The following is a 22,202-nucleotide window of genomic DNA, read 5'->3' on the forward strand; positions in this document are numbered from 1 at the left end:
ACTGGGTGATCACATGTGACACAGACTTCACTCTATAATGCTTTGTGGCTCATATCTGTAATGCTTCTCAACTACGTCAATATTGTAATGATTACACAATTCCCAATACAGCAGTCCTGCCACATTATTATGCTTTTCAGTATACAGGCCCTCTGCCATTAGTGTATCACACCCAGAAACAAGATGTGCGACTGTTTCCAGTTCTGTTTCACAGAACCTGCATTTGTCTATTTCTCCCACATGTTCAATGGGCTTTGTAAACTAACGTGTAAGTAGTCCACTATTCTGGGCTGCCAATATTAACCTTTCATTATTTTGGTTTAAATTCACCTCTCTTTACCATTCCTGTGTTAAATCCTAATCAACATGAGGTTGGTTCCAGGAGTTTTCAGTACAGTATCGATGCCTTTGTATCTGATCTTTCCACTTACACTCCTCTTGTTGTTTGGTACATTCAGTTGCTGCCTGATTTTTATCTACTTCTGGACTGATTTCCATTCCCACTTCACACCTATATGCATCTGCTTAACTAAGCAGGGAAGTCTTAGATGTCTCCTCATGTTTCAAAACTTTCACTGTGATTAGATCTGTTGAGGTCAGCAGATATGTATGAAGTACTGTGGCTGCACCTCTACACATGCAATCAGTCTTGAGGAGGCCTACACATCCTTCAGAACAAGTGATATATAATCTTTGTATATACTGATTACAGATTTTTTTTATATATCATTTGATAAGCAGGAGGCATTTTTCTGTAAGTTAACACAGGAAGAGCAAATTGGTTTAGAGCCTGGACTTTGTTCTAGATGCTAAGGGCTGTTTTCAACATTAGTTTTCGTCTTCTGAAGTATTCTTTTCTAGTTTTATTTGCATTTGTTCATTTTTTACTACAATCCTTCATCAATCCCCAAATATTTATATAATCCTTCCTGCTCAAGTTCCTATACATCACATTCCTGTCCCAGACTGATATTTTCTTGGTGCTGCAGCTTTCCTGCTTTAAATGTTGCCTTCACATATTTATCAGGACCAAATGACATTAACAAAGTTTTAACCACTTGCATCCTCATCTGATGAACTACACAACTTCAAGTAATCTTCTAAAAGAAGATGGGAGGTGTTTACATTCGGATGTTTTCTAGAAGCCAAATTATAACAAAGACCTAATCTATTAAGGATACATCTTAATGGGTTAAGGGCAAGTCAAAACATCAGCAGTGACCATGAATCACCCTGGATTACTGCCTTTTGAGTTTTTATCCCTGGGATAATAATTGCCCTTTGTCATGATTCAACTGAAAAGTAGTTTATCACCGATTCAGTCACTATAATGTAATAATTGATCAATGTAGGATATATCTTGTACATCTGTAAGCACTTCTTTATCCATGAATGTGGGATGCTGTCAAATGTTTTTTTGTACTCTATCCATGCCATACTTAAATTCTTCTTTCCCCATGCCCATGTTTCTTTTTTATACCTTTCAAAAATCTCTAAGCTTTGCTCTTCATATTTTTGCACTTTATTTGAAGTTTCTTTTTCCATGTGTTTCAAAGTTTCTCTGTCTATGTAATGTTTTTCATGGATCTGCTGTATTAATGGACACACATCTGCATTTGAAGCTTTTGGCAGATTGTCTTGTGAAAGTATATTTCTTTCGTCTAATTTCTCTCAATCTTTCTGAACATCTTCTAGCAGGAAATTCTGGGCTTCTTGTTTAATACTGGAACACATAACTTCTTCCTTATCCTCAACAGTCTACTCTGTCTAGCAGTACTAATGCCTATTTCATATGCCCTACTTGCTACTGAAGATGGACCTCGCCTTATGAGATCCAGTTTTGTAAATCATGCAGTTACAACTATCACCTAAAATGTATAACAATGTTTTACATTACAATATTTATTAATGTCTTCAAAAAATAATGTAAAATTGAAACTTGCAGCTAGGATGACTCAGGATGATCCTGATGCTTTACGGTTTCAAGTACTTTCTCAAAACCTTTTCTGACCTTGTTTAGGAGGGTCAGCCATTTTCTAATTTTAATAATTTTATAGTTATAATACTTACATATTTTAACATTTTATGCTTATTCAATATGTATTTAAATCAGAATTTGGATTTATACCATTACGGATTCATAGAGTGCTACTAGGCTAACAGCTATGGGGGGGGGCCTTTCTAAGCCTAGCCAATTTTTCTCAAAAGAGGACATTGAGGGCCAGGCATTTATAAGCTACTTCTGTCCATAATAGACATGGGTGCCAGGCCCAGTGTAAATTTCCTATTCCCCATCCACTGGTCAAAGTTGTGCTTAAACTAGGTAATAGATGAACTCAGCTTCACATGGATGGGAAGACTGTTCCATCCGAGGAGCAGTCTCTGGGACACACATTTTCTCTCCAGCATGTTTTGTTTAAGTCACAGACAAAATTCAGGACCCTAGACCTTGTACTTCTGGTACTCATTATGTAGAAGATTCATAAATATTTTATGCTTATTCAATATGTATTCAAATCAGAATTTGGATTTATACCATTATAGATTCATAGATTAGCCTAGCAACAATGAACCGGGGGGGAGGGGGGGGCTTTCTAAGCCTAGCCAATTTTTCCTGAAAGAGAACATTGCGGGCGAAGCATTTATGAGCTACTTCTGTCCATAACATACATGGGTGCCAGGCCCAGTGTAAATGTTCTATTCCCCATCCACTGGTCTAGGTTGGGCTTAAACTGGGTAACTGATGAACTCAGCTTCACACAGATGGGAAGCCTGTTCCATAGGACGTATGGTCTCTGGGACACATATCTGTCTCTCCAGCATGTTCTGTTTAAGTTACAGACAAAATTCAGGACTCAAGACCTTGTATTTCTGGTATTCTTTGACTTATGAAAATGCAGAAGATTCATAAGTGTGGGTTATGCAGATGCCTTGTAAACCAGGCACAGATCACCCTTCAGTAATCTATAGGAGACTGAGAAGAAGGAAAGGGCTTTAAGGTGCTCTGCATAAGATAGGTTTGTTATGCCTTGTACTCTTTTTGTAAGGAACTTCTGAGGTCATTCTAGTTGCTTCATATGCCTGGTCAGTTACATACCAAAGGAAGCACTGTACCAAAGGAAGCACTGTACTCTATGACTGGTCTGATAAGGACCGAGTATAGCAGAAAAATTATCTCTGAGACCTGTATGCCATGCCCTTACTTGTAAGTTGCACAACATAAAAGGATTTCCTCACCACTGTGGCCACATGGTGGTTGAAGGTAAGGCTACTGTAAGTGCATAATCAGATCCCTGACCGTTGAGTCAACTCTTAAGGTTGTATTATCAGCATGGTAATTAGCCAGAATAGTTAACTTCCCAAAGGGTACAATTATGGACTTTTAACATGGCGTTTAAGACCATGGCTTTGGCACCATTTGATAGTCACAGACAATACTTTCTTGATAAATGCTACTGCATGCAGGGGAGACAATGATAACCCCCAGCTTACAATCATCTGCAATCTTAGTCAACCATAAACCTTCAGAATCACTTCCATTTCAGAGAAACAGATGCCAAAAAAGGGCAGTCCCAGTACTGAGCCCTGGAGGACTCCACCAGTGACTGGCCTCTTGGTGGAGGTGGCCTCACCTATTTTGATCTCCTGGGTCCTATCAGTGAGCAAGCTGGCTATTCAGTGGGTGATAAAAGGGTTTATACCTAAATTAGTGAGCTTGCCTATAAAGTCTGAGTGGGGTATTGTATCAAAATGACTTGGCCAGGTCAAAGTGAGCTGTACACATAGTCTTAACTTAATCTGGTGCTTTGTCGACCCTCTCAAAAAAGTCCAGCAGATTTAACAGGCATGACTTTCCTTTAACAAAGCAGAACTGTGATGGGGCCAGCGTCTGCAGATTACCTATGCCCTCATTTATCATGTCTATGAGGATTCTTTCCAGGGTCTTACATATGCGGCTTGTAAGACTTATCGGGCTACAGTTACGCAGATCAGTGGTTGGAACTTCTTCGTACAGGGGAATGACTGTAGCCATCTTCCATTCCTTGCACACAAAACCTAACTATAAGCTCCAGCTGAAAAGTGATTCAAGTTAACATGAGAAGTCATGTTTCATGCTATTTATTAAACATCCCAGGATGTTGTCGGGGCCCATCAATGCAGTGTTTTTGGCCTTGGAAAGTGAACTTATGATTTGTTCCCTAGGAGTAGTTTGTGGGGATTGTAGTATGTGGTATTTCCTTTAGACTATCCGGCGGTACTATCCGGGGGTAGTGGGGGAAGAAGTTTGAGCTGAACCTGTGAGCCAAAAGGTCGGTAGGTTATTTTGTAACGTATTGTAGTGAGATGTCTGACCAAGAGCTTATTTCCTGGCTTAGTCTGTACAGCAATGTTTTTTTGTCTTTTTTTTTTTAGTAGAATTGATTTATTAACCATTCAGTGCACACAGTCATTTATGCCTTAAATTAAGCCACAAGAAAATACAAATGATTTCTTTGCACATTATGCAGTCAGCTGATCACCCCCCCCCCCTTAGATTCACAACAACTATAACATACCCTCTTTTAGTGTCAAAATGTGTTTATGGCTGAATCTGTTATGCTGTCTATACAATTATTACTCTCTGGAGCTTTAGCACCCACATTTTTTTGTTAAAGATCCAGTCTGCAATATTTTTTTTTTGCTCTGATCAAATAAATCTGCTGATATCTGGTCTCAGCTAACGTGTTTCACCTACACTGCTTGCATCTTTCCAGTGATGCAGCAACCACCACCTTATGAAGGGGATCCATTTCTCATGTAATAAACTGCCTTTCAGCAACCTATCATTATTGGTTAGTATGAAACAGAAGGACTTGTGAAATCAACAAATGTTATTTTAGTGCTTATAAAACAAATTTAACATTATTCTGAAATGAGTGTTGCCTGCTGGCAGCCTGAATTTTTTTTTCCATATGCTCTAACCATTCCGTCAATGATATCAAGAAATGATCAACATATCGGATACATGTTCTCACACATACAAGCATCAATTTAGAACAGAAATGCCAGGATTGTTCTTTGTTTTCCTGTCTTAAAGCTGTTTTTGCCAACTAGTCTTGGTCACTGCTAAGGGCAAACCCACAATAAGCTCTGCTACCAAAGAAAACAATGTGATGACTGGTCAGCTCCCTCTGCAACATCTGAGTTGCAATCTGAATGCAGAATGCTGATGGTACAAATACCTGACAGTATTGGAGCAGGTAAGCCTAGTAAAATTAGCACTCTTGCATGCATCTACCCACTTCTATGTCCCTATATTGCTGTATATATTCAACACGTGGTTGGAGCTTTTCAGTAAAGGTACTCTCGCCTCAGGTGGAATTACCCATGCAATAAACTATAACAACTAATTTACTATATAACTACCGTGTGCTTTGTACTCCACAATTTTTTTTGCACTTGAACACTGAATAATACATTAAATGGTATAAAAAATGAACCCTATGTCTGCAGCTGTAAAGCCCAGAAGAGCCAAATCTTCTTGTACCTTTCAGAATAAAAGCCCTGAGAGGTGTGGCCAAGATGGTGAGCAGTTAACAGCACTGTTTTTTTAGCTTTGCTTCATTTTAACATCTCTAACAGGATTTTTACTAAAAAAACCCAAACACGTTTCAAAACTTGATTGATTTATAGTTGAACATCTGCTGAAATTTTACTGCAAAAAATTTGAAACTCTTTATATTGTTTTTCCTGTCAAGAAAACTAGAAAGAATGGTCGCAGAATGAGTCGCTTCAGGCCCAGTATACAGGACAGTACTATGAAAAAAGACATAAATGCTATACCAAGTAACATCAGTGAGTTATCTGTAGACAGATACATTAGAAAGCAAACTGGGCAATTTCTAAAATGAATGTAAAAACAAGTGCTGAGTGAATCTCTTAAGCAACAATCATTATAAATCTTGAATATAGAAGAGGCAAGGTCTGACTTTGATGGAAGAGTACTTGAAAATGAGAACACTGAGTTTCTTCTGAAATAACTTATTCCAGGATAAAATAGAAGACAGAGAACAGATCTAGAATGAATAACATCAGGATTTACGGGATTCCTGAAAAAGAAGAGGGAGACAGCATGATTCAATCCCTTAATACCTGGCTGCCTAAAACTTTGAACCTACATGAAGCTTTCTCCTTTGGCATTGAAAGGGCACACACATCACTTTCTAACTCATCTTTAAAAAAACGCCTTCACCAAGGTCAGTGATCATAAGATTTTTCTCAGGTCAAGATAAGGATTTAGTCTTAAAATCTGCATGAACTAATTATCCAGTTAAAATTAAAGGAATTACTACAAGATATGACAATGACTACTTTATATTAATAATGTCCAAGAGAAAAGCATGTGTGACACTTGTTAAAAGCTTAAAGAAAAACAATATTAAAGCACAAATCTTGTTTCCAGCAAAAATAAGGATTCACCTTCCTGAATGAAAAAAGATTTTAACACCTTGGAATTTGGAATAGACTTTATACAGAAAAATGCAACAAGAGATGGTTGGTTAATAAAAGACAAAAACAGTAAAAACTAAAGGACAAATGAAAATCAGTGTATTTCACGGTCACAAACTCTTGTGAATTTAAATAAGTGCTTGAATACTTATGAACAGGTGTTGCATATTACTTTTTTCAAGGTAAATCATTTATTTATTTCCCTACTTCAAATGGTTACTAGTTCCCTTTTTAAAATGGTACTCTTTGATTCTTTTAGCTATACATGAAAAGAGAGACACCTATTTTCACTTAGAGTTTAAAAGGTTAAACTATTCACCTTATTAAAAGTTAATCATTATTACGATGAAACTTATGTTAGGTGGCACGCTTTTTGATATCTTGGCACAGTTAAGTAATGTATGATGAAATATAACATGATACAGAGAATGGCACTAAAGAGGCATGTTAAGTTACATTCTCGGCTCTTAAAATGGTCCAGTAGTGTGCTACTGTTAACATACTTGACATGCAAAAGCATCCAGGAAAGAGTATGTTACAAGCAAAGAATAAAAAATATAGTTTTTTTACATTTATAAAAGTTATTATTGGAATCGTATTAAATAATTAGAGTAACACACTTTTACAAGTTAAACTTGGTTCACAAATAACTGGTTCTTGTAATGCAAGTTTATATGCCATTTCTCCTTTAAAAAATGACAGGCTGCTTTATATTAAACATCTCATACAAATAGTACTTATTGAATCATTAAATGTTAATTCTTTGAGTGCAATGGCTTTTTAGTGTATGAGATACACTGAGGTGTTTTTTTTTTTTTTTGGTGGTTTGAGGGATTGGTGTGTTGTGTGGAGGTGGCTTGGATTCACCTGTGGCCATTTTTGTGTGAATTGCAACAGTTCATTTTCAAGCCCTTGTCATGAAAAGCAGTTTGAAACAACTTAGAGTCATGAACACTTTTGTGATGCTGCGTGAGTTCTGCAATTCTAAGAGCTGTCCAGTTTACTTCTTCCTGTCTAAAAGTAAATAATCATAAATTTTTGAATCACATGCTAAGATATCAATGAATACAAGCTGGATAATAAGCAAAAGACAGTGAATCACTTTCTAAAATACTGTCCATTATTAAATAGTTCTGAATGTTTGCTACTGATAGTATACTTGACTTCTTCAGGTCTGTGTACAAGAACCCTAAAAACCTACATAATTGTATAATTAGTTAGTATTGTTATTACCATCATTTTGAATAAAGTGGAAAAAAGAGAACCAGAAAAAATAATAATAATAGAAAAAAAAAAAAATAAAATATCTATCTATATATATATATATATATATATATATATATATATATGATGATGGAAACAAAATATACACTTAAATACCATTTTAAATAATTTGAAATTTAAGTGTATATTTTGTTTCCATCCTCATACATATATATATATTTTTTTTCTGGTTCTCTTTTTTCCACTTTATTCAAAATGATGGTAATAACAATACTAACTAATTATACAATTATATAGGTTTTTAGGGTTCTTGTACACAGACCTGAAGAAGTCTAGAAGGACGAAAGCGATCTTTGTTAACAATAGGTTATGAAAATAAAAACTGATTTTTACATGCAAAATGTATATGTGTATATTTATATATAATTTTTGATCGCAAAATGAACTAAGGTTGATATATTTCCAGCCATGTAGTATATTGCCTTGTATAAAATCACAGACTTAATAATTTGGTTAAATAAGATGTACCATTAAAGTACATTAGGGCTATATATTATTATGACAGCTACTAGGTAGGGCAGGACCAGCTCGAATGTCACACTGATGGGGGAAGGGATGTGAATTTAACATGTGTACCAATAACACTTTGTTTTACAGCACAATAAACCACTCCCATGCCTGATAAAAAGTATATATATATATTTAGAAAGCTTGTGAGGAAATTATTACTCTATTTCTGTTTTACTTGGATCGCTTGTCTGTGTACTTAATAAAGGATTTTCGACTGGAAACAGACTGCCTGCCTTGCTTGGATTACTTTCGAATACTTAGTAATGCTGTAGAATTATATATTTTCTATTATTACTTTTTGACTTCACGAGTTTACGTTCACTACTTCTACTACTATTGTCTGATCTGATTAATATACAGTGATTAACTAGAAATATATGGACTGAAAATCTTCCACACAGAGAAGTTTCTTACACTGTTTTGTTTTTAGACCCACTACACTTTAGTGTGTTGTTTTGAGACTTCGGGGATACCACAGGGATTACTTGATTTTCAGTCTAAACTTAAAAACTTAAATACAAAATATGTTGAAATTCTAAAACATAAAGTTTCAATAAACCTGGAAAAACTTAAACTTCAGGTATATTCAGTAAACCATTTAATCTTATATAAACTTGCTCTTATATCAAAGAAAATGAATAAACTAAATCATATCAAAGAAATTATAATACATAGAAATAATAAACGGAAAGTAGAACAGAGTAAATGTATTCTTGAGGGCTTTTAAATATTTTATGAAAATATAAATAGTAATACAAAAACCTAGATACTGATATAGTTGAAACTTTTCTAAGGGAAAATATAAATAAGTTAACAAGTGAACAAAAAAAAATTGACAGACCACTCACTTAAACAGAACTATATAAAATACTATTGGATGACGCAGTTAAAATATTAGATAAAGTCTATACAGAAATAAAAACAACTGCTGAAGTCCCCATCACGGAAATATTCCCTTATATCACCTATTTTAAAACAAGATAAGGATCCTATAAAGTGTTCATTGTACAGATCCATTTCACTTTTAAATGTGGACTAGAAGATGTTCATGTCCACTTTAGCTAACAGAATTAATCTACTTATACCTAAACCAATTAACAATGATCAAATGGGGTTTATTTTAAACAGACAAGTACAGGATACTACAATAAGAACACATACATTAACAGACTATGCAAATAAAAATTAAAAAACAACTTTCTATCACTAGTCTCAATTTAGATATGGCTTCTGACTCGATTAATTTGTCATATTTGTTTAAAACACTTAAAGTGTATAATTTCTCACCTAAGCTAACTGCACTAATTTCTAAGTTATATATAACTTTTATGCTTATGTTAAAATAAATACTTTTCTTTCAAATTCCTTTAAATTACAAAAAGCCACAAAACAAGGCTATCCATCATCACCTTTATTTTTTGCATTAACTATAGAACCCGCGGTAGTGGTGCTGCGGTAGCGTTGTCGCCTCGCAGCAAGACGTTGTCGTGTTCGATTCTCAGCTAGAGTGTCTTCTGTGTGGAGGCATGCGTGAATGGGTGTGCCTTCGTTGAAGGTTGTGCGTTAGGGCTGGTAACTCGGCACGTAAAAATCCACTACCAAACATTAGCGGACCGAGTTGCCACTTAGATTTTTGACATAGCTAAAGAAGGCTTTGTGGTTATCTTTCGAGTCCTTGGCTATTTTTCTTTCGAAGTTAGCCTTGGATGGTTTTATGAGGGACCTTAGTTTCTTACTGATACTGATCAGGGATGTCTTTCCTTCTTGGGATTTGCTTTTTTTCTGAACTAGTTTCCTCCTTTTGTTGTATAACCTGTTTATGGCAGAGGTCCACCAGACTGGTTTCCTTCTCTTAGAGGAGTGAGTCTTGGTTTTGCTAGTGTTGGCACGATCCATGCATCCTTGTAGGTGCTCATAGAGTGCAACTGTAAAGGATTCTGCATCTTGGGCAGTGTTATCTTTTAGCGTGGGTACTGTGAAACTTATCACCTCTGACTTAAGTAAGGTGAAGTTTGCTTTAGAAAAGTTTTTCACTGTGGTTTCCTTGGTTGGGGGTGGTGGTGGTGGGGTGTGGATATGGTCTGATCTAACCAGTGACGGGTTGACCTCCGGTACAGAGCACCTGTCGCCCATGTTGGTGATGACCAGGTCCAATATGTTGTGGCCTCTGGTAGGGGAGTTTACTAGCTGATCCAGGGCATTTGAGTTGATAAATTCCAGGAAGCACTGAGCCTGGGAGTTTGTACTCAAGTAGTTTTCCCAGTTAATGGTAGGGTAATTGAAATCTCCCAAGATCAGGGTGTTCTGTAGGACCTTCATGTTTTCCAGTATCTCCAGAAAGGCGGAGTGGTGGTCCTGGGAAATGGAGGGTAATCTGTAGCAGGCCACAATTTGCATTACAGATTTGCCCAATGTTAGTTGCACATAGATGATCTCAGAGGTATCATGCTGCGCCACTAACCTGGAGGTGTGGGTATCCTTGATGAATATGGATACATCCCCTCCTTTTGTGTTTCGGTCCGTGTTCTGTGGCCAAAATGTGTGGTATGAGTTGTAGCCCAGTAGTGCTGGAGTGCTCTCTGGAGCCTTGAACCAGGTTTCAGTTACTGCACAGATGTCGACGTTCTCCATACTTAGGAGTGCTTCGAGCGCATGCATTTTGAGATTTAAACTCCTGGCGTTGAGTAGCATAGCCCTCAGTTTTTTACTTGTGATGTTTACAGAGGTGGGTTTGAATTTGGAGCCTTGCCTAAAAAAGGCACTATGGGGGCAGCAAGACCCTTGACCAGTATTCGAAAGCCAAGGGGTGACAGGTGCAAGCCTTCTCTTGCGAAGCAACACGACTTGTCGAGCATATCGTCTCAGGCTGACAGACACTGGATCCCCTTTAAATGACACCAGAAGCTTAGCCAATTGTTGAAATTGATCATTTTTTCTTTATACTGAGGTATCATTCTTGGTGAGAGCAGGATGCTACTCAGGGTCAGGGTCATACCCGCCTGGGCTACATGATCAGAGAGCTCTTCCATGTCTCTTTTCATGTAGTCCAGGGAGGTACGGCTCAGGTCGTTCACACCAACATGAACAATGAGAGAGTCATATTTGTACTTGTTCTGGAGTGACCTGAGTGCTTGTGTTATGTGGCGGATTCTGGCTCCCGACAGGCAGCTAACAGTAACCTTCTCCTTGTGCAGCCTAGTGAGTGGGGCGTCAGTGTGCCTGACTATTGAGTCACCTATTACTAGTGTGTTAGGTATGTTATTTTGCCTTAAGGGCTGTGATTGTGTGGCACATTGATTTTGTGTTTTATGTGTTGTCTGGTTTGTGACGGGAGGTGCAGGTTTTGTGGGTGTCTGCTTTGGAGCTCTCTGATGCTTTTACAGGTTTTTATTTAGAGCCTCCGAGTATGATTTTGTGTATTTATATGTACCTTTTGCCAGTGCTGGTTTAGTAGGTCTATGTGAGGCTGGAGGTGTGGTGCAAGTGTTAACCTTCTCCTCATGACTGTCTGTTCCAGTCTTGGGTGGAGATACCTTAGCCTCCAGTTTGGCTATATAATTGCATCTCTCACATATGTTAGTGTTTTGTGGTAGGAGAAGAGGGCTGTCTGTGTACATGAGGCAGTTGTAACATTGCCTAAGGATACCCAGATTCACCAGCTGGACTGGACAGTACACCTGAAGTTGCCCTTTGGTCATGTCTGAATAGTAGGGTGAGCTGCTTAGTCGCTTGGTTGGTGAGGGGTGGATAAAGAGCCTTGCCCTGCTGGGCAGTCAAGTGTCGTGGTATATTAGTGCTTGCTATTCTTAAGTTAGATTTCATATATTTAGACAATTCCTATTGGAACTACTCAAAAATCAACAACGAAGACTTCTCTGAAGAATACAAGAAATTAATATTAAAATCTGCAGATAAAACTATATCTTCATTATATTGAAAATTTTTCACTTAGAAATTTTTACATAGAGCTTTTGTCACTCCTGACAAAATTACAGTTAGGTATAAATCAAATAGAATTAAATGTTGCAGATGTGATTCTGAAGTAATAGCTGATTGGATACATATGGTAAATTAATGTGAAATTGTCTCCCTTTCTGGAAAGAAATTAACTTTATTCAAGCTCTGTGGTCAGCCACATATAATATTTGTAAATCTTTAGTTTTACTTAATGCTCCAATTCCTGAGATAATTTCAAAAATCCAAGTGCCTCTTCTTTGGTCCATTCTTGCTATAACCAGAAAAGCAATTACTAAAAATTGGAAAAGTAAAGTTACCCCCTCTAGTGTTGAATTTATTAGTATGGCAAACATAATTTGCAGTGGTGAATTGTATAATATAAAAATGCAAACTTCTAATATTACTAAATCATATCAATCTTGGCTTAAACTTAAAGACTTGCTTGAAAATATTAATTGGTGTTGATGTATAACTTTGCTGTACTGATCAGCTGTGGAACTATATAAATAGTTATTTGTTTATTTTATAATTGATTTGTTTATTTACTGTTTTAAAACCAAATTAAAAAAAAAATAAAAGAAAAATAATAAAAGTCCTGGCTCACTGAAAGTTTGATAAATGCATTTTATTTAGTAAATAAAAGATTTTGTACATTGCAACCAAACATAGTGTCTCAAAATTTCTAGATATCCCTTCTGTTCTCCTACTATTGTCTCCTACAATTTCCCCTTAAAAGTTACCTTAATGCCTGAAAAATATGGCACCCATACAGTGTTTTTTTTTACATTGTTTAATAATATGTAGTAACTCTGTTATATGTGTAAAAATGTGTAATAACTCTGTTACTGTTGTCACTACCATTTCATGTATTAATTTGTATTACTGCTGATATTTTTTATGTATGTACATGCAGCTTTTCTCCCCGGGCCTCCACTGAAAAAGGGCATACTCCGGCCCAATGGTTAACAAACTACAAATAAAATAAAAATAAATAAAAAAATAAACAGATTGCCAATAACTGGAATTGTTAAGCAGCATACAGAGAAGGTAATTACAGTCGGAACTGAAACTGTTAATCCAGCAAGATCTGAACAAGTCCTACATTAATGAAACTGTCCCAAATAACAGTGGTGATGAACTGAACCACAGTCAAGCATTGTAGCTGAAGACTGCACACTGAATACTCAGACTTCTGTAGCTATGATGGCTGAATTAGACTACCTTTTGGAAACTCTGAACACAGAACTGTTCTTTCCTTTCAATTTCTAAACTGAATTTCTGAACATCTGAGCTGACTTCTGTCTTGAAAGTAAAAATCCTGTAAATTTCCTTTCCATGATCATCTGAACTGATATCTGAATACAAATAATAAACTCCATTTATTAAAACTTCGGTGAATCAAGACGTGCTACTGGCAGGAAAAGGTATTCCTTTAGTGTTAGTTTCCATTAGTTTCCAGAATATAAAATTCATGCACAGCTATTTCAGATGTTTAGTACAATAAGTATTACTTTAGTGACAGTTTTCAGAATACAACATTCATACTTGGTTATTATAAATGTTCAGTATAACACATTTCTAACAGCATTACTAGACAGTTTCTACAACAAGCATAAACAGTACGCATATATAATTTCAGAACAGACTGTGGAATTACATTGCAGTTCACATTATTCTGTCATTAGCATTATGGGTAAAGTGACAGAATTACCTGTAGCAGGTGTATTAAGACAAGTTATATGACTAGCTAAAAAAAAGTAGTAATAATAATTCAATATACCCAAAGTTTGACAAGTTAAGTTTCATTTGATACAGGATAAAGTGCACGTAACATAATGATTATTGTACAATACACAGACAATTAAAACAACACCGACAAAGTATGCAAAAAGAGATAGGGAATGCAGAAAACACAGGTTCTAGTAAATGTACTTTTACTATCACAGCACACAGAGATTTAACAGGTAAACATACAGGATTATTAGTGAACACTAACAAATCTAAATGAAGATTTACAGAAACAAGTTAATACAGTAGATGGTAATTATACTTCAAGATACATATATTACAAATGTAAAAAGGGAGTTAATGTAATACAGGTTATAAGACATGTTAAAGAATTGCCTAGTAGAGTTGAATCATAAAATTAAGAGACATGATTCTAGAACATTTTCAGAATAACTGACAGATCATAAAAACTTAAGTGACACTTAGTGCTCAAAATTAAAACTGCAAGTTTATTTACCAGATTTTAATGTTTTACAGTTGCTACATAAGTTGTAATAATCACTACAATATCTTTTGCAGATTATATTTACACATTTATAAAGTAATTATATAAGCATTTCCCAGTTCAGATATTTCAGGGGATTTGTAAGATCAGGTCTCATAAATACAGTATTGTCTGAATAAATCCTACATGGTACCCCAAAGTTTTATCAGCCAGTTAGTATAAGAGATCATGACACAATCCCACAAAAAAATAATATTCCTGATAACCTACGTCTTGATCAAAGAAGCTCAAGTCTTCCGCTGGACTGAAGCCACTCTCAAAACCATCTCCAGAGGGATTCACATTTTGAAACAAGAAGTCAAATATGCTCTCAACTTCATCAGGGTCCTCACTGTAAAACATCTGGAACAAAAAATGGATTGTACCTTCAATTGCACCTTCTTTGACTGTTTAAACATCAGCAAACTACTACAGGCACTAATACAAACATTTACATGGCAGCAGTCAGGAAAAAATCATTATACTTAAAATAAGAACATAACTCAGCATCTTCAGAATGTTGTGTTCTGCGTTACTTCAAAAACTAAAGAACTCTATGTCACAATTCATGTCTTCGGACCAAGGTTTGATAAAACCACAGTTAGACTGCTGCAAGAAAAACATGATGAGTGCACATCCATGCTTGCAGTGAACTATAAGTGAAGTCTGCAGTCCATTACAATTAATATTTACTGCTGCAAGTCCAGCTACAGCCACCAGTGCTCAATCAGTGCTTCTGGCTGTCATTAAATATGCATGCCTACATGCACAGCCACAGATGGTACTCTTCACCATGATATAAATGATAGTGAAAATTAATGCAAAACACGACAAGCAATACATTGACATGAATGGCAGAATGGCAGGAGAGTGAAGACTCACTGAATACTCTTGTCCACGGCTGGAAGACCGAGTTGTGTTCTGAAAGATAGTAAAGGAGAGCAACTGCAGACAATGATTCAATGAGGGATGATGGTGAAGAGTTTCAAGCTGCTGAAAGGAGGCTAGACTACAGTTACTGACATAAATGAACACTTCTGAGGCCAAAATAAGTGAAAAGGGGCCGTGTTGATAAAAGGGAATCCAGCGAGTTTATCTGATCAAATTGTAATACAAAATAAACAGTGAGATGGCAATGCATAATACTGATTCATTTCCTGACTATAGGCAAACTATATGGGATTGATTAATGGCCCAGGCAACCCAGAAGTTGGTATGGATGCTGGAGAGGATGGGCAGTGGGGGATGACAGCAGCTGATGCTGGTGGAGTCTTATTGCTACAGCTTCACCAGGGAAGGCAAGGTACTTCAACTACAAGAACCTGACAGGCAGTGACAACCCAGCAAGGAGTGAGGAAATATTCTAGCTGGTAACTCTGGGTGTGTTGAAGCACGGACATGCACTTGGTCCAGCGCTACATTATGCTTTCTGATCAGGGTGTGGGTGTTAAACACCATGCAAATACATCTTGTAATGTCCACCAGATGATGCCAGGAATCTCCAGTGCTTGCCTACCTCTCCCATTGACCCCCGTCACAGTGGACTGGGTAGAATGAATTGGCCTAAAGGAGAAGGAGGCTTGATGGTAGGGGAAGGGACAGGGAGCCAATAAATCATACATTTACAAAACCAAAAGAACTCAAGAAAACCTACCGTGTGACCATGCAGCCAACAGAGAACACTTGAAAAAACAACTGGCTCATGTAGTGTCAAAATAAAGTACCTTGGGTGTCCTTATAAGAAATAACAACCCGTTCATAAAAAAACTATAAAGTTTATTAGCAAGTTGGTTAAGCGCTTTCATCGTCAGTAGTAAACAGAGCTTCATCAGAACTATAACAAACCAGATTCAAAACCATTTAAATATAATAATTAAAAGTCACAAGTTTGAAAACAACCAAAAGAAATTCATAATTAAGCTAATTATTTTATTTTATTTATCAATAATAAAATGTGACAAAAAACTGATTGACAAACGGAAAACATATTGTGTAAAAACACATTGAACACTATGAATAAAAAGCAGCCCTGTAGTCTTGCTGCTCTGGATTTTAAAATAGTAACAACAATAGAAACATGATTATTTAAACCTAAGGTGTTAGAAGCATTACGTCTCAGCTGCCAAACCAGTTCACTCCTTTCAATTTTAGTTTCCCAAGAGCTACCCAGTTGATTAAAGGAACCACTTCCAGAATAGCAAATTTAAAATTCCACGCTTTACAATCCTGTGCGTGTTTAAACACAGCATTAACATTATACCACTTTTTCCACACTTAATGGTGTGTACTTACTCTTCTTGTTCTTCTTTTGGCATTTCCTGGTTAGGGGTCGCCACAGCAGATTACATATCCGCTCATGATTGGGAGTGGAGTTGCCAGCCAGGCGCCCAACCTTCCACGGAAGGCACACACACACACACACACACACACACACACACACACACACACACACACACACACACACACACACACACACACACACCTAGGGCCAACTTAGAGTGTCCAATCCACTTACAGCATGTCTTTGGGATGTGGGAGGAAACCGGAGCACCCGGAGGAAACCCACAGGGAGGACATGCAGACTCCGCACAGAAGGCACCCCAGCCGAGGATCGAACCGGAGAACCTCTTGCTGTAAGGCGGCAAAGCTAACTGCTGCACCACTGTGGCTGCCCAATGGTGTGTACTTAGTACCCCAGCTTTTTACTACTGTGTCCCTAATTTGTATTAAGAAATTATAACAGTAACTTCTATCAAGAAACATCTTTAAAACCTTGCAAGAAATCCAAGCAGGCATAAAACCAAAACATTTATTTAGTAAAAACATGTAAGCAGTTTTGCGTAGTACTCCTATGCTTCATCAGACATCCTTTTAAAACCTTGCCAGCTTAAGTAAGAAAGTCATTGTAATCTGAACACATTCTTGCTACCCTAACCAAATGACTCTTAAAAATGTTTTTTGTGGTGAGTTTTGGGTATCAGCTAAAGAAATCCCAATAATTGTTAAAAAAGTGGGCTTCCTGTATAAGTTCTACACATATTCTTGCTTCTCATTTTTATATATGATCACATCTAAATAATCTATACTAACATCAAAATGTTTGTAGGCAAAGGTTAGAAAAGTCAGTTTGATTAATGCAAGTCAAATTCATCACAAATCTGGTTACAATTCTTCCACAAAATAAAAATATCCAGGTAATGTAAAAATAGGTGTCAATGTTGTTTATAATCAGAATTAAAAATGCATTCTCTTTCCCAACTGTACAAGACTAATTTAGCATAAGTGCGGGCACAATCTGCCCCATGGCAACCCCTTTAACCTGACAGTAGTATTCCCCCACGTAGTAAATTAAATTGTTAGGATCAAATCCATGATGTCTATAACAAAATGAATCATCTAGGAATCAAACTGTAAGTTCAACAATAGCAGAGTGAAATAACTCCAAGCCTATCTGGTGGGGAATGCTTGTAAATAAATCAACTACATCGATGGCTGAAAAAACACAGTTGTCACTGAAACAAATGTTGTTTCATCTTAGTAAAAAATTCCCAGGAGTCTTTCAAAATATATTTAGTAGAAGAAACAACAGTTAGTTATGTACTCACCATAACGATCGATGTATGTGGTCCATCTCACTTACATTCTTTACTCACGGGTTCGGAGCCGAGAATCGGCTCCGACTCGGCCAAATTTCTCTAGCACGAAGTCTCTAATTGGCTGGGCTAACCCGGTATCCCAGGATACACCTCGCCCTAGCCCCAGATCTTGTTTGCAATCATAACAAACATAACAATCATAACCCATACTCAATAAACACTGGAAGAAATTCCAGCAAGATAAGGGAACAAAATCACTGACCTTGAAGGGTCCACAGAGTCAATATTCTTCCAAAACCTCTAGGAAGGGGGCAGGTGGGAGGGTACATAGGAATGTAGGTGAGATGGACCACATAGAACGATCGTTATGGTGAGTACATAACTAACTGATGTTATGTGGTCCTATCTCGCCTACATTCCTTACTCACGGGACAGCGTCCCCAGCACCTCTATCCTGGGAGGCTCATAGGAAGATACTCCTGAGAACCGTGGAATCAAAGGAAGCCCGGTCCCTAGAAGCCACGTCCAGATTGTAATGAGTAATAAAAGTGTTGGGAGAAGCCCAAGTGGCCGCAGCTCAAATATCATCCAAGGAAAGCCTAGCATGGAAAACTATTGATGTAGACTTAGCCCTGGTAGAATGAGCCTTGACGGGAAAGGGTAAAGTTCTGTCTGCTGACGAGTAGATGAATGAAATACAATCTTTGATCCATTTAGAAATTGTGCACTTGGAAATAGGGCAACCTGCTCTGTTCTCTGAAAAGGACACAAACAGTTGATCAGATTTCCTAACATGCTTAGTCCTATGTAAATAATATCTCAGTTGTCTGTGCACATCCAACTGATGAAACCTGAACTCTGCTTTATTGGAAAAGTTCGGAAAAAACACTGGTAGCTCAATAGATTGATGGAGACTGACAGTGGATGACACCCTCGGAAGGAAAGACGGGTTAAGCCTCAGGGAAACTCTGTCCTTATGAAAGATCAAATACGGAGGTTTAATGGACAAGGCTTGAAGTTCTGATACCCTCCTGGCCAATGTAATGGCTATCAGAAAAGCCATCTTCCAAGATAAGAATTTTAAGTCACAAGTGGCAGCCGGTTCAAAGGGTGGTGACGTAATAGCTTGTAGCACAAGGTTCAGGTCCCATGGCAGTACAGGTTCTGAAACTGGGGGACGAAGTAACCAAGCGCCTTTTAGAAAGGCTTTACAGAGTTTGTGGCCCATAAGAGAGTGCTCATAAGATGTGTAAAAACTGGAAATTGCAGCCAACTGTATTTTAATGGTAGCGGGCGCGGAGCCCTGACGGAACAACATGGCTAAAAAAATCTAAGACCGACGGAATAGGGGCTGTGAAGTGGTCCAATCCTTGGTCCTGAGCCCAAATAGAGAATCTCCTCCATTTGCTGGAATAAATCTTCCTGGTGGAAGACTTATGAGAAGAAGACAAGATGTGCACCACTTCAGGTGAAAAGGAATGTCGCCTGACTAGCGACGGAAGTGGAGCAGCCAGGCTGTCAACCTGAGAGTTTGCAGGGATGGATGAAGTTGTCCTGACATGTGAATCAGGCGGTCCGGCACTGGGTCCAGAGTCCACGGACCGTCCAGTGCGTACAGGTTGAAGAAAAGGGAACCATACTTGTCGAGACCAGTGTGGAGCAATAAGGATCATCCTGCTTCCCAAGGATATGGCTTTCTGTATCACTCTTGGTAACAGAGGAAATGGAGGGAAAGCGTAGACCAGACCGGGGGGGCTAATCGTGAGCTAGAGCGTCCCTGGGTGATTCCCCCTGTGGAGGGATCAGAGTGAAGTATTTGCTGCATTTGGCATTGAGGGGGCTGGCGAAGAGATCGCAGCAAGGCTGACCCCACCTTTTGAAGATCTGAACCGCCACTTGGTTGTTCAGGGACCACTCGCGAGGCATCAGAATAGCTCTGCTTAGCCTGTCCGCTATCACATTGGACTTCCCTGCATGGCTTCTCTGAAGAGGGGATAAGATTTGGTTCCCCCCTGCTTGTTCAGGTACCACACTACGGACATGTTGTCCGAGTGAATTGCAATCGTTCCCAGAGGTAGAGAGTCCTGGAGTGCTCGCAACGCCAGAAACACCGCTCTCATCTCCAGAACATTGATGTGCAAGTGTACCTCATGATCTTGCCAGGTGCCTTGGACCGTCCTGCCTAGATAATGTCCCCCCCACCCCATCTGGGAGGCGTCCGTGGTCACTGTGGCCACTGGAGACATAGGAACCAAGCTCCTTCCTATATTCAGATTGGAGGAGCGTAGCCACCAGAGGAGGTCCTGTTTGCATCACTCCGTGAGAAGTATCAAGTGGGAAAGAGGAAGCTTCTGAAAGGACCCTGAACTGACAGGAGCCAATGTAGGATCCGCATGTGTAACCTGGCCAGAGGTACCAGCATGATGGTGGTGGCCATGGATCCCAAGAGCTGAAGAACTAACCTGGCCTGAACTTTTCTGAGGGGCAACAGTTGGTGGATCTGAGACTGCAACACTCTTATTCTGTCCTGTGGCAGAAAGGCGCGCATTTGAATAGAGTCTAGCTCTGCGCCTATAAAAACAACACGCTGTGAGGGCTGCAAGGCAGACTTTTCCCAGTTCAAAGTAATTCCTAGACATTGGCAAAGTGAGATGGTCGTCTCCCTGGCTTGAACGAGCAGATGCCTGGTGGGGGCGGCGAGAAGCCAGTCGTCCAGATACGGAAACACCTGGAATCCTAGACGTCTCAGGTGAGCTGTCACCACTGCCAAACACTTGGTAAACACCCTGGGGGCTGTGGTGAGACCAAAGGGCAGGGCACGAAACTGGAAGTGACTGGCTCCTAGCCAGAAGCGTAAATTACTCCTGGATGCCTTCTCCATTTTGATGTGGTAGTAGGCATCCTTGAGATCGATGGAGCACATCCATATTCCTTTCTCCAGCAGTGGAAAAATGGACTGAAGTGTGGCCATTCGGAACTTGGACTTCAGAACGTAGCGATTCTCCGGTCCCCTGTCCTTTTCGGCACCAAAAAGAGTCATGAGTAAGTTCCTGATCCGACATGGTCTGAGGGGACTGGTTGGGTGACTCCTTTTTCTAGCAGCTTTGCAACTTCTAGTGCTGCTTGATCCCGTTGACTGGGTGGGACATCTGGGATCCTTCTGACTGGAGGGGGTGTCAAAGCAAAGGGAATAGTGTAACCTCCGGTAACTATTCAGAGCACCAAACGATCCTGGGTGATGCTTTCCCAGGCTTCCGGATGCAATGAAATTCGGCCCCCGACTGGCACCGGAATAGCACAGTCGGGCAAAACCTCAGGAATGCTGGAAGGAAGAACCGAGAAAGGAGTCGTGGTCTCTCGAGTTGCGGGGGCCTCCTCTGCCTCTAGGACGGCATCTTCTGGAATAACCCCCCCCCCCGCCTCTGGAGGGGGACTCACCTTGAGCTGCAGGAAAAGACCTCTGAGACTTTTTGAACCACATTTTCCCTAGTCTGAGCCTTGAGATAAGGCCTAAAAGGGAGAGAAAAATGGGCCCCTATGGCAGATAGGGTCCTTCCCTCCTGTTCGCATCTGTTGAGGGTGTCTTTCACTTTGGGTCCGAAGAGAGAGGACCCATCAAAGGGGGCGTCAGTGAAGGAAGACTTAAAGGCCTCCGCGAAATGACCCAGGTGCATCCAGGCTTGCCTTCTGAGAGCTACGCCTGAGCTAGCTGCCCTACTCGCCCCTTCGGCTTCATAAGATATGAGCCTCATAGATGAGTTGACAATGGACCCTAGGGTAGACAACTGGGCGTTAACAGTCTGCGCTACCGCATCAGGCATGTTACCTGTCAGAGCATCTCCTAGCTCCTTCAGGAGATCTCTTTGGAGCAGAGTGAAATGATAGAGGTAATTCAATGACCGTAAGGTAAAGGTCGCCGAAGACAGGGTACGCTTCCCATACCAGTCCATACTCCTGGACTCCTTGTTAGGAGGGTGGACTGAAGAAGAAGCCTGTGCAACTTCCTGCTGAGTGGCTGCCGCCACCACCAAGGCATCTACCAAAACCCCTTTGGTAAGGAACTCTTTGCCCGGGGGAGCAGACAGGAACTTGTT

At 39.1% G+C, this 22,202-nt stretch overlaps 1 protein-coding gene across 1 annotated transcript in view; it reads right to left on the bottom strand.

Annotated features, from left to right (window-relative positions):
- LOC122807429 (cyclic AMP-responsive element-binding protein 3-like protein 3) overlaps positions 1 to 22,202 on the bottom strand; it is a 335,960-nt gene that overhangs the window by 272,305 nt on the left and 41,453 nt on the right. Inside the window, exon 2 of the mRNA XM_044078438.1 lies at positions 14,744 to 14,875. Coding sequence (XP_043934373.1) covers positions 14,744 to 14,875 — 132 coding nt within the window. The remainder of the gene's footprint in view (positions 1 to 14,743; positions 14,876 to 22,202) is intronic.

The sequence above is a fragment of the Protopterus annectens genome, chromosome 1.part1 (assembly GCF_019279795.1).
Source record: "Protopterus annectens isolate FY-2018-M chromosome 1.part1, PAN1.0, whole genome shotgun sequence".
Lineage (NCBI taxonomy): Eukaryota > Metazoa > Chordata > Ceratodontiformes > Protopteridae > Protopterus > Protopterus annectens.